The 12708-nt window shown below is 38.4% G+C and overlaps 1 protein-coding gene across 4 annotated transcripts in view; it reads left to right on the top strand.

Annotated features, from left to right (window-relative positions):
* The window catches only part of VGLL4 (vestigial like family member 4), a 153564-nt gene that overhangs the window by 60841 nt on the left and 80015 nt on the right, over positions 1-12708 (top strand). Inside the window, exon 1 of one of the 4 annotated variants that reach the window (XM_059161754.1) lies at positions 10752-11293. The exons of the other annotated variants lie outside the window; for them this stretch is intronic. Coding sequence (XP_059017737.1) covers positions 11212-11293 — 82 coding nt within the window. The 5' untranslated portion in view covers positions 10752-11211. Of the gene's footprint in view, positions 1-10751; positions 11294-12708 lie in introns of those variants that run through there. 4 annotated transcript variants of the gene reach the window in all.

The raw sequence follows: 12708 nt of genomic DNA, 5'->3' as shown, positions 1-12708 counted from the left end.
AGCACATACCTTCCCCAGTGTCCATAACCCAGCCACCTTCCCGCAACCCCTCCTCACCACCCCCCCGCCACAGCAACCCTCAGTTTATTTCCTGAAATTAAGAGTCTCTTATGGTTTGTCTCCCTCCCATCCCATCTTGTTTCATTTTTCCCTCCCTTCCCCCCATGAGTCCCCACCCTGCCTCTCAAATGCCTCATATCAGAGAAATCATATGATAGTTCTCTTTCTCTGATTGACTTACTTCACTTAGCATAATACCTGGTTCCATCCATGTGGTTGCAAATGGCAAGATTTCATGTTCTTTTTGATAGCTGCATAATATTCCATTGTGTGTATACGTACACACACACATTTATACACCACATCTTCTTTATCCATTCATCTGTTGATAGACACCTAGGCTCTTTCAATAGTTTGGCTTTTGTTATCCTTTGTCTTTTATCCCTTCATCTTTAGGGAGAAAATAACATTTTGAGACAATAGGAAATTGGCCTCTTGAGCTGTACTGGCCACTGATTATATGGCTAAGGAGAAAATTTCTAATAATGGGTTGCTTAAACCAGGGTTTCTTGATAATGACATTGTTGCCATTTTGGTCTAGCAGATCCTTTGTTGTGGGGAGCTGGTCCTGTGTATTGTAGCACCTTTGGCATATCGCTGGCCTCCATCTGCTGCTAGATGTCCGTAGTATCCCCCATGTTGTGACAACCAGCCATCACCAAATGTCCCCTAGGCCGGGGGGAAGCAGAATTGCTCTGGTTGAGAGCCAGTGGCCTAGACTCTCCCCCTTCTGTTCTGTGTGGTGGAGCCTGTCTCTTTGCCTCTTAAAGCATTTAGGAGTTTTACTGTTGGTCAGAGAAGTATAAAGTAAAACCACAGTGTGGCTGCTCCATATTTACCAGAGTAGTGGGAATGTGTCGGCAAGGGTGTGGAACATCCTGTAGTCCCATACATTGCTGGCAGGACTGTGTGTTGGTATGGCTGCTTTTTTGTCATTGTGTGTCAGCTACAGTGGAAAAACATAAAAATGTAAAGCTGCAAAAAAATAAAGTGGGAGGACACACAATATCTGATTTTAAGACTTACCAGAACAACAACCACAATAACAACAACAAAACCCAGCTATATGCTCACCAAAGACATGTACTAGAAGATTTGTGTCAAACATTATAATTGCCCCCAAATAAATAAAAACTGCCTAAATGCCCATCAATAGTAGAATGAAAGAAGTGGTCATCTATTAGGGCAGTGGAATGCTATATAGCCATGAAAAGGAATGATTTTTTTTTTTTTTTTAACTACACATAAAAATAAGGAAATACTGGGTGCCTGGGTGGCTCGGTTGAGCACCTGACTCTTGATTTTGGTTCAGATCATGATCTCAGAGCCATGAGATTGAGTCCCACGAAAGGCTTCATGCTCAACATGGATTCTGCTTAAGATTCTCTTTTTCCTTCTCTCTCTGCCCCTCCCCCTGCTTGCATGTTCTCTCTCTCTCTCTACACTTGATCTTAGGCAAAAGCCTAAGAAGCAATTCTCTCTCTCTCTAAAATAAATAAATAAAATCTTAAAAAAAGAAAAAAAATCAGTGTAATACTCATAAAGTTGAGTGGAAAAATCTAGTCACAGAAGAATACAGGACATACTCTATATGAGGTGGTCAAACTAATTTATGTTGTGAAAGAGTAGGGTATTAGTTACCTTATGGGGGTAGTACCTAGAAGGGGGCACAAGGCAGGGAAGCATTAAAATCCTCCTTTAAAATACTTGGTGTGGGGTTTATTTTCTGGATGGGATCCTAACTGGTTGAATGGGTGGTTCTGGAGGTAGAAAATGCTGCATACTCAGGTACTGTGAAGGCAGATTGAACTGTTACTTGAAGATTAGTCCAGACGTTGGGATGGTCAGTGATCTTAGCCCTTCAAATGTTAAATCTTGGGGACTTTTCCTCCATTGGATTTCTTCTCTGATTTTTACCGTGGAAGGCAGTTCTAGCCTTGAAGGAATACATCTGTGGATGATTATGGTTTGTGAGAATGTGAATAGCAGAATAATCTTTTATTATTAATATTTTATTTGTGAAGTTTCTTTGGATGGGATTTACTGAACCTAAGTTTTTTTTAGTAATGAAAACCTCTATGGTAAAAGTTTCGTTTGCAACAAAACATTTGCTTATATGTTGTCAAATGTATAAGGTTCTAGCTGTAAACTAATAAGGCATGGTGTTTTGCAAGAGATTTCTCCTTCCTTGGGAATGCTGATTGATTCAGTTCCTTCTCCCAGTACTGATTTATTCCAATTTAAGAACTCAGTTCTGGAGCACAAGGGTAGCTCAGTGGGTTAAGCCTCTGCCTTCAGCTCAGGTCATGGTCCCAGGGTCCTGGGATCGGGCTCTCTGCTCAGCAGGGAGCCTGCTTCCCCCTCCTCTCTTTGCCTGCCTCTCTGCTTACTTGTGATCTCTGTCTTTCAAATAAATAAATAAATAAATAAATATATTTTTTTAAAAAGAGAGGACCTCAACCTCAAGATGTTAGCTAACTTGTTATGGTGATCACTTGGTAATATATATAAATGTTGATTCACTATGTGATGCACCCAAAACAGTATAGAATTGTATATCCACTATGCTTCAAAATATATATAAAACATAAAATAATACTTTAAGAACCATTTATATCTTAAATTCATGTTAATAAAGGAAGATTTTATATTCATTCATTTGATAATAATTGAATTGGTTTTGTTAGTATTTTAATGTTGCATAGTTTAGTGATAGTTCAGCTGTTTGTTAAAAAATATTTGCTTTGGGGTCCCACACTGGATGTGGGGCCTATTTAAAAAAAAAGATATTTTCTGGGACTTTTAAAATTAAATAAGATAAGAGGCTCATTGTATTTGAAATATAATGTCTTACGGTGAAAATGGCCCAAATTGTGCAGTTTGAATTCTCAAAATTGTTGTTTCTATTTAAAATTCACCCATAGAGGGCACTGTTGTATTGAAAGTTTAAATCTTTGCAGCACCTTTTTAAGTTTTTTTAAAAAGTACTTCTATTTGTACTAAAATCTCACTATGTTACAGCAAATAATCTAGTAGTACTTAATAGAAGTGGAGAGTGTTTTGGGGAGCCTGGCTGGAGAAATCCATAGAGCACATGACTCTTGATCTTGGGGCTGCAAGTTCAAGCCTCATGTTGGGTTAGAGATTACTTAAAAATAAAATCATTAAAAAAAAAAAATGTTGAGAGCACTTTAACTTAGAAATGGGACTATTTTCCACAATAGCCAAACTATGGAAAGAACCTAGATGTCCATCAACAGATGAATGGATCAAGAAGATGTGGTATATATACACAATGGAATACTATGCAGCCATCAAAAGAAATGAAATCTTGCCATTTGCAACAACGTGGATGGAACTAGAGCGTATCATGCTTAGCGAAATAAGTCAAGCAGAGAAAGACAACTATCATATGATCTCCCTGATATGAGGAAGTGGTGATGCAACATGGAGGCTTAAGTGGGTAGAAGAATAAATGAAACAAGATGGGATTGGGAGGGAGACAAACCATAAGTGACTCTTAATCTCACAAAACAAACTGAGGGTTGCCGGGGGGAAGGGGTTGGGGAGAAGGGGGTGGGATTATGGACATTGGGGAGGGTATGTGATTTGGTGAGTGCTGTGAAGTGTGTAAACCCGGTGATTCACAGACCTGGGGATAAAAATATATGTATATAAAAAATATATGTTTATAAAAAATAAAAAATTAAAAAAAAAAAAAAAAAAAAAGAAATGGGACTATTTTATAATCAAAAGTATTTGCTTTTGTGAAAAAGTTGATAAAATAGTGCATATTTTTCATCATTCCTCTGTGAGGAACTCCAAGTTAGAGAAAAAGCTATATTTTATTATATATTTAGGAATTCTTTTCTTGAAAGAAAATGAAGTTAACATAGGAAACCTGACAGATATATAGGTTTACCTCATTGATATTTGAGGCATTTGAAAATTGTTTTTGTTTTGGTATCTTATTGTTTAACAGCTATGTTGTTGAAGACCTAGTAGGTACAAAGCAGTCTTTATAAACTGGTAGGTGACAGATATATAAATTATCTCATAATCTCCTTTGTTTTAGATTTAAGTGCAGTATGCTTAAAATATGGTGGATTATACAGATTAATCCTAGCTAATGGGGTTCTTGAGGTTGGGGTTTAAAGGAGGCCTTTAAGGACCTACGAAACTTTGCATTTTAGACAATATTTAACAGCAAAGAAAGTTTGGTTTCTTAAATCTTTTTTCTTGACAATCAGTCTAGGTGTTAATTTAATCTTTTTTTCTGTGCTTTCCTTCTAAAACCTTCATCTTAGCAATTAATATAATTAGATAAAAAAGGGAAAGTGCCTTACCCAAGGAAATGTTGTACAAGCATCCTCATCATTGTTACTCTTGCTGTTCATACTATACTGAGGAATGTAATCATAAATGGCAGTGGATTCTAGAGATGCTCTTAAGTATTTTTCTACAGTGAGCTTCTTGTTCAGTTGAGACTTTAGGTCAAGGTATAGTCAAACTTACTTCCTTCCTTTGGTTAGGTTTGTTTTGATTATTATTCATGTATCAGATTAAAATTATTTAAAAAGAATAAATGTGTGGTAAAGAGAAAACTTAAACAAGAGCATTAATTACGTATCTAGCTTACCTAGAATCCTGGGAAGAGAGCAATTGAATCCACTAAAGGAACCAAATAGAATAGTAGGGTTATTTCTACTTCCTTGTGTCTTTGAAGAGATTATTGTTAGACTTAATATTAAAAGAGTCCCTCCTTTGAGTGCCTGGATGGCTCAGTTGGTTAAGCATCTAACTCTTGATTTCAGCATAGGTCATGATCTCAGGATTGTGAGATCGAGCCCAGCAATGGAGCCTGCTTGGGATTCTCTCTCTTCCCCTCTCTCTATCCATCCCCACCTCTCTTAAGAAATAAAATAAGATAAGATAGATAAGATAAAATAAAATAAAATATCACCTTCTCCATACACACACCCCATTGTTTACAGCAGCATTATGTACAATAGCCAGATGGAAGCAGCCCAGGTGTCCATCCACTGATAAATGGATAAAGATGTGTATGTGTGTGTGTATGTGTATGTGTGTATGCAATGGAATATTATTCTGCCACAAAAAGAATGAAATCTTGCCATTTATAACAGTGTGAATGGAGCTAAAAAGTTTTATACTAAGTGAAATCAGTTAGAGAAAGACAAATCCTATATGATTTCACTCATGTGGAATTTAAGAAACAAAACAAATGAGCAAAGCAGGGGGGAAGAGAGAGGGAGCAAACAAAGAACACTTTTAAGGACAGAGAACACACTGATGGTTAGCAGAGGGGATGGGTGACATAGGTGATGGGAATTTAGGAGGGCACTTAACAGTGATGAGCACTGGGTGTTGTACACCTGAAACTAATATTACACTGTACATTAACTAACTGGAATTTAAGCTTTTAACTTAAAAAAAATCAAGTTAAAACAAATTTCCCTTCCCTGCACATGCTCTAATGAGGGCATTTTGTTTTTAAAAACATATCTGGAGAGTGAATTTGATCTTCTGGCTTTTAAGCAGCTCACAGTTTTGGTGATTCTGTTCTAAACTGGTAGTTAACTCTAGCAAATTGAACAATTTAACCTAGTAATCAGCCTGGACTGCTGTCATTGTTACCCACAGAGGTGCTGAGACGCCGCCGTAGTGAACATGCATGGAACACTTGCCGTGTGCCGTGGGGAGCTTTATGCCAAGCCCTGAAGCTCTGTTTCCTTGTGCTCCAGAAGAAAGAGAGGTTTTGGGGAATCGATACTAATATGTGAAATAATTAGTAAACAATAGGAGACAGAAAGCATATGCATATGTGTCTACCTGCTCTGAAAGTTTAAAGTACAGAGAGCTTCTCTTTTGTCCCTTTAGGACATGTTCGAATAAACATCATAAACATCTTTGAATCTCAAAAAGGTCTAAATAAATATTTGGAATCTTTAGTTGTTAAACATGAATCAAAGTGATATGTTGAGGTGTTTACAGATAAGATACAAATGATCCACTGCTCATGCCTTACCAGGGCATGTTTTCTCATTATGCGCTTGCTTTTTAATAAGTGGGGAACCTTCCTCACCCTCACCTTGAGTATATATGAAATATATGTATATTTGTAGTTTAATTAGAAATACAGAAAAAATGTCAGAATGCCCACTCCTCAAAGATAGACACTGTCGTTTTGGTATTTTTTATTATGTTTTTAATACATATATATACTTTTTTCCTATAAATGTGTCTGTCTCATTAATATAGAAGCAAAACTGGTATATTGTGTACATATTACCTTTACATCCTATTTTGATTATATTCAGCTAACATGTAGTACTATATTATCATACAGATCATAGTATAGCCTTTCCTCATGTTGTAATAATTTTGAAGGAATTTTAATAGCTGCATAATATTCTGTCAATATACTATAGGTTTTTGTTGTTATTGTTACTGTTTTTTTAGAGAGCAACAGAGAGAGCTGAGTGGGGGTTGAGGGGAGAGGGAGAGAGAGAATCTTAAGCAGGCTCCATGCTCAGCATGGAGCCCGACATGGGCCTCCATCTCAGAACCCTGAGATCATGACCTGAGCTAAAATCAAGAGTCAGATGCTTAGCTGACTGAGCCACCCAGGGGCCCCTGTATACTGTAGTTTAAATGTAGTCTCTTTGGACTTCAGGTTTTCAAGTTTTCAGCATTGTAAATAAAAGGGTGGTAAGCATCTTTATGTAATGCTTTGATCAAATCTTAGTATTTCCTTGAGGCAGAGTTCTAGAAGTAGAGTCTGGTGCAAAGAAGGGAATACAAACGTTCCACACCCCCCAGTATGTGCATTTTCAACACCACAAATAGCTCGATATGAATGTCAGACTGCTCTATAGAAAGGCATGATCTGTTTACACTTCACTAGCAGTAAACACAGAGTCTACTAGGATCTCACCTCACCAGCACATAAATAAGACTGAAAAGTCTTTGTTGTTATTAATTTGGCAGATACAGAATCACTTAATTTTTAAAATATCACATTTTTTGGGGGAAGGATTTTATTTATTTATTTGAGAGAGAGCTAGGGAAAGCATGAGCCAGGTGAAGGGCAGAGGGAGAAGCAGACTCCCCACTGAGCAAGAATCCTGATGCAGGACTCAATCCCACAACCCTGGTATCATGACCTGAGCTGAAGGCAGCTGCTTAACCAACTGAGCCACCCAGACACTCCCCCTGTGAGGTGTTTTAATCTTACTGATTTTGTCCAACAGATATTTGCTGATTGGCCTACCTTGTGCCAGGCTAATGCCAGACTGACCTTGAAGAAGTGAGGAGTCCATAGTCCTTGCTCTTCAAGTCTAGATGCATTCAGGATTGGATCTGGAAACACAATAACGGAGAACAGGGAGCAAGAAGGTGGAAGGATGGGGGGGGTCCCACAGGACATGAGAGGCGTATGCCAAGTCTTAAGGGGAGAATAGGTGTTTGCTGAGTAGACAGGCTGGAAAAGTCTTGCATGAAGAGAGCATATGCACCGAGGAGTGAAATGTGTTAAAATGTGTGATTCGGTGTGCTTGAAGCATGAGGTCAAAGACTCGCGAGGAGCTGGGAATGGACTCGTCGAGGGAGGTCACTGCACTGCAGTCCACCTTTGTAACTAGCCAGCTGCCAGCGCCAGGCTGCTCAGACTGCCTAGAGAGGACGGGGGAACCAGATTTTCTGTGTTTTGTTTTTTTCTGCCAGCTTTTATAAAATGCAATAAAACTCAGTAACTAAAACTATGAAAAAATAAACCCTTATTTTTTAAAATTAAGATTTAAATTAAATCTGCTTTGAAAGTTTTGAAATGTTCACTCTCCATTTCCGTATCTATCTCTTATGGATAGTAGCAACCAGTTCTAGAACCCATCCATGGGCCTGAATACCGGGAATTTTGCCACTGATGGCTGTAAATGCAAGTCAAAGTATACACCTCTGGGACTGTCCACACAGATAATGGCCACACAGAGGCCACATTGCAAGTGACATAGCCTCATTTCGGGGAAGTTATAAAGTAATCATACCTTCCTGGACAGCTGTACTGTTTGAATCTGGCTAAGTCACTTATATTATATTATATTATATTAGTTATATATTAGCTGTATATTATGTCATATTATATTATTTAAAAGATTTTATTTATTTACTTGGGAGGAGAAAGAGAGAGAACCTGAGCAAGAGGAGGCACAGAGGGAGAAGCAGCATTCACGCTGATCAGGGAGCCAGACTTGGGGCTTGATCCCAGGACTCTGGGATCGTGACCTGAGTGGAAGGCAGACGCTTAACTGACCCAGTCACCCCTAAATCACTATATTTTATTTTATTTATTTTTTTAAAAGATTATTTATTTATTTATTTGACAGAGAGAGAGAGAGATCACAAGTAGGTGGAGAGGCAGGCAGAGAGAGAGAGAGAGGAGGAAGCAGGCTCCCTGCTGAGCAGAGAGCCCGATGTGGGACTCGATCCCAGGATCCTGAGATCATGACCTGAGCTGAAGTCAGAGGCTTAATCCAAATGAGCCACCCAAGTGCCCCTCAATCACTATATTTTAAAATAGAAAACTCTCCTCCTTAAAATAAAATGAAGTATCTTAAGGGAGGTAAATTTTTTTTCCTCTTTGATAAAAACAAGGGTTTTCAACCTTGACTGCATTTTAGAATCACCTCAGACTCTAAAAATGATACTGATCCTGGGTCCCACCTCCTCGGATAAGTTTGATGCCACCTCAGCATCAGGATTTTTAAAAAGTCCATGTTGATTCTAATGTGCAGCCAACTTTCTCCCATAGGAGACATGCTAATAACTCATCATGTTTTCTGATTGAGACCTGATGTCAAAGAACAGCACAGTAATTATATGCTAAAACTATCATTTGAATTTGAATGTGGTGCTTAAAAATATTAAGACTGTTTGAGATGTAATAATCTAGTGTATTATAGATGCTATCAGAGCTTCTTCTGACCCTCCCTGCCAAATACCATTATTTTAATTACGGTTGATGGTATATATGTCTTTCAGTATAGCTTATTCAGTATCCAGAATACATAACCTAGTGTTAATACCCTTATAAATTAAAGCTCGTGAAATCTTGAGTTGTCTGCTTCACCTGCTCCTATCCAGTGATGGTGGTGGTATTGGGTGTTTTATTAATCTCCTAATAAGATATGATTAGAACAACTTGCCATGAATGTCTAACATCTGAAGTGCAATTTTTTTTTTTTTTTAAAGATTTTATTTATTCATTTGACAGACAGAGATCACAAGTAGGCAGAGAGGCAGGCAGAGAGAGAGGAGGAAGCAGGCTCCCCGCCGAGCAGAGAGCCTGATGCGGGGCTCGATCCCAGGATCCTGGGATCACGACCTGAGCCGAAGGCAGAGGCTTCAACCCACTGAGCCACCCAGGCGCCCCTGAAGTGCAATTATTGCTGGATTTTAAAAATCAAATTCCTTGAAATCATTTATTCAACTCTTACTTTAGAGTATTAAAACTTCAGGTCTTGGTCTACTCTATGCCACTGCTTAATATTTTCTAGATCTCCCAATAGCATACAATATACCCATATACAATAGCATACAATATACCAATATACAAACACTTCCTGTGGTGAATTATTAGTCTATTTGTGGTGCCAAAAGCTAGCTACAGTCTGCAAAGATAAAATGATTTTTCCCCTCTGTTTGCTAGTGTGCTCTTCATGTGCTGAAGGCTCTGAACATTCAGTGATTTACTCATTCAGTAAACAGCTTTTGGGTGCCTACTTGTGCTAGATACTGGAGATATGCAGTTTAAGGCTCTTAAAGGAACAGGATAGGAACAGCACAGCAGCATACTACTAGCCATTAATACATAGATGGAGCAGCTTTCACACACGCAAAGTGAAAATATATTTATTCTCCCCCACACCCCATTGTTTCAAATAGGCATGTGGTTTTGGATATACCTTTCTTACTTGCTTAAACTTCTCTATTTTATCTTTTTTCCTTCCTGGTTTTGTTGTTGTTGTTGTGTTTTGAAAAATTATTAGGGCAGAAAATACCTTAAAAGTAGTTCTACCGACTGTTTTGGGGTCCTGGGCCAGTCATTTAATCCCTCTGTTGTAAAAAGATGATACTGTCTCTGCTCTGTTCATGTGAGTTGTCCTGAAGATTATGAGGGAAGTTATATGTAACATTAACATCAAAATTTGAAATACACAGTTCAAGTATAAATGGACCTTATAAAACAATTTTTAGAAGAAAGAAAAAAGAAACCTTACATAGATGTGCAGTGTATGTACCACAGCAAAAAACAGTGTGTGTTTCTGGACCCTGACAGCAAAGATGCACCAAAAAGTTAAATTCTATGGAAGTTTGCTTCTATGATGGATTTTTTACTTTTTACTCAGCTCCCGAAAAAGAAACTTCCTGGGTTTTCTTTCTCCTCCTACGGTTCTCCAGTGGCAAGGCTGTTTCCTGTCGAGAGCAGCTCTGCGGCAGCCCCTCTGCACAGACTCCCCACCTCCTCTTTCTCTTTCTTTCAAACACTTAATACATTTAGAGACTGATCTTGTGCAGAAAATATCCCTGACATTTGAAGAGCTCCAGGGATTCAGTGAGCATGCTCCGTGCTCCCTCCCGCTGGGAAGAGGAAGCTCGTTTACATACGAGTCATACCAGGCATAGCCAGCATGTCAGCGCAGTTAACTTGCAGCGGGCTGTGAGGAAAGCGAGTGCGGCTTTGTCCTAGGAAATGTGCTTCGTGTTTTGCTTTTTTCACTCCTTTTTTATTTCGAAGAAAGATTTGTAAAGACTTCTGAAACGTTTTTAAGTGCTCGATTGAGGATACAAAACATACACCGTCTACAATTAAGCCCTTGAAGGGTTTTTGTGTTTGATTTTTCGTGCGTGTTTTTTTTTCTCTTTTTCTTTCTTTCTTCTTCTTCTTCTTCTTCTTTTTTTTTTTTTTTTTTTTTTTAACTTTTACATACTTTGTTTTGATCATCTGAGGCTGGGCCTCACAGTCTTTGTGAAGTTTGAGAAGAGCCAGGAGCTACTCAGTAATAATTGATTTTTTGAAACATACTCTTTGGGGCAAAAGCAAAGAGCTGGTTTTCTGTGCGAGCCCGATAAATGCTATTTATGAAGATGGACCTGTTGAACTACCAGTACTTGGACAAGATGAACAACAATATCGGCATTCTCTGCTACGAAGGTAGAGGTTCTGTTCTAGAAATTGCTCTTCTCTTGCTTTTGTCAAGGCCACTCCTCCTTTAGGGTTCTGAATGCCTTCTGTGTATTTTCTTCTCTTTCTTGAGATTTCAGGGTGCTTTGAAAGGCGAGTGTTGATTATGTACTATTTTCAGTACAAAGTTTGTTGTTCCTATCTTAGCCTTCAGGGTAACAGTGGGGGAGGGAAGGCAGTGAAATATAAACTGTTAAAAGTTTCCTTTTTGCTTGCAACATATTAACTCTTCACATTTTTAACTCTTGATAATATGATTATTTTTTAATTCTGTTGATGTTCTCTTTAGAGGAAGAACTTCTAGGTCCAGGAAAAGTTAAACATGTTGTGCCCCCCCCCCCCCGGGTTTGATACTTATTTTAAACATGCACTATCTACAGTATTCATGTTGTATTCCAATCAGTACTTGGGATTTTCATGTAGAGGGGAACAGAAAGTTACAGTGAGTTTTTGTTTTCAGGAGCGATTGTCCCAAACAATGAAGAATTTTTCTATTCAGTTTGGGGGACTGAAAGGGCACCCATGTCACAAAGCACAGGCTGTCTCTTTGTCTGATTTCCCATTTCCTGTACAGCTCTGAGAGAGTTCTGACATTGAAGGATGTTCCCTCCACACTCCGGTCCCTTGTGGAAGTGATTGCACAACACACCAACCAGAAAGCTAAATTGAAAGAAAGGAAGAAAGAAAAAAAGAAAGAAAGGAACCTACTCTGAATTCTTATTGTTTATTACCTCCTGTTATAACCATGAGGTGTTTCTCCACTGCCTTGTAGCATTTCGAACTGTTAGTAGTAAGAAGAGAAAAAGCAATTTCTTAATCTGTTGGAAACATTATCTACGTGCAATTTGAAAAAGTGGTAATGGCCTGGGTTTGAGTGGCTGGAGAGGCATCTCCGGGGGAATTTAGCTTGGCAGGAGGAGTGTTTTTTGTTGTAACCACATACAAATCGAGGAGGAGACATCTTTCTGATTCAGTCGAACCAGTTTCCATGTTTTCTCTTAATAGTGAACTAAACGTTTCTTTTGGAAAAGAAAACATTGAAGAAACTTGCATGTAAAATTTCAGGCCTGTTGCCTAATCAGTTGAAAACTTACCCTTTCCCCTTCAAGGAAAATGAAATCTCATTCATACTGTTTGTTTGTGTGTGTGTGTGTGTTTTAAACTCTGGATAAGGATTTCATACTTGGGATATTTTTTTAAAAAGGTATATAAATATTTTTAACTCCTGCTTGTTTCACTGATGAGAATTATGGCGGATAGCTTTCTTTGAATCTGCTGCTTTAAGTAGATCATCTGAAGTCACTCATCTTAAAAGCAGACTTCTTCAGGATGGTGACTGGGCAGCAACAAGTAACTGGGCTTGTTTCTTGTGAAATTAACATACT

The sequence above is a fragment of the Mustela lutreola genome, chromosome 2, assembly GCF_030435805.1.
Source record: "Mustela lutreola isolate mMusLut2 chromosome 2, mMusLut2.pri, whole genome shotgun sequence".
NCBI lineage: Eukaryota > Metazoa > Chordata > Mammalia > Carnivora > Mustelidae > Mustela > Mustela lutreola.
This window is presented reverse-complemented; position numbering and strand designations above follow the sequence as displayed.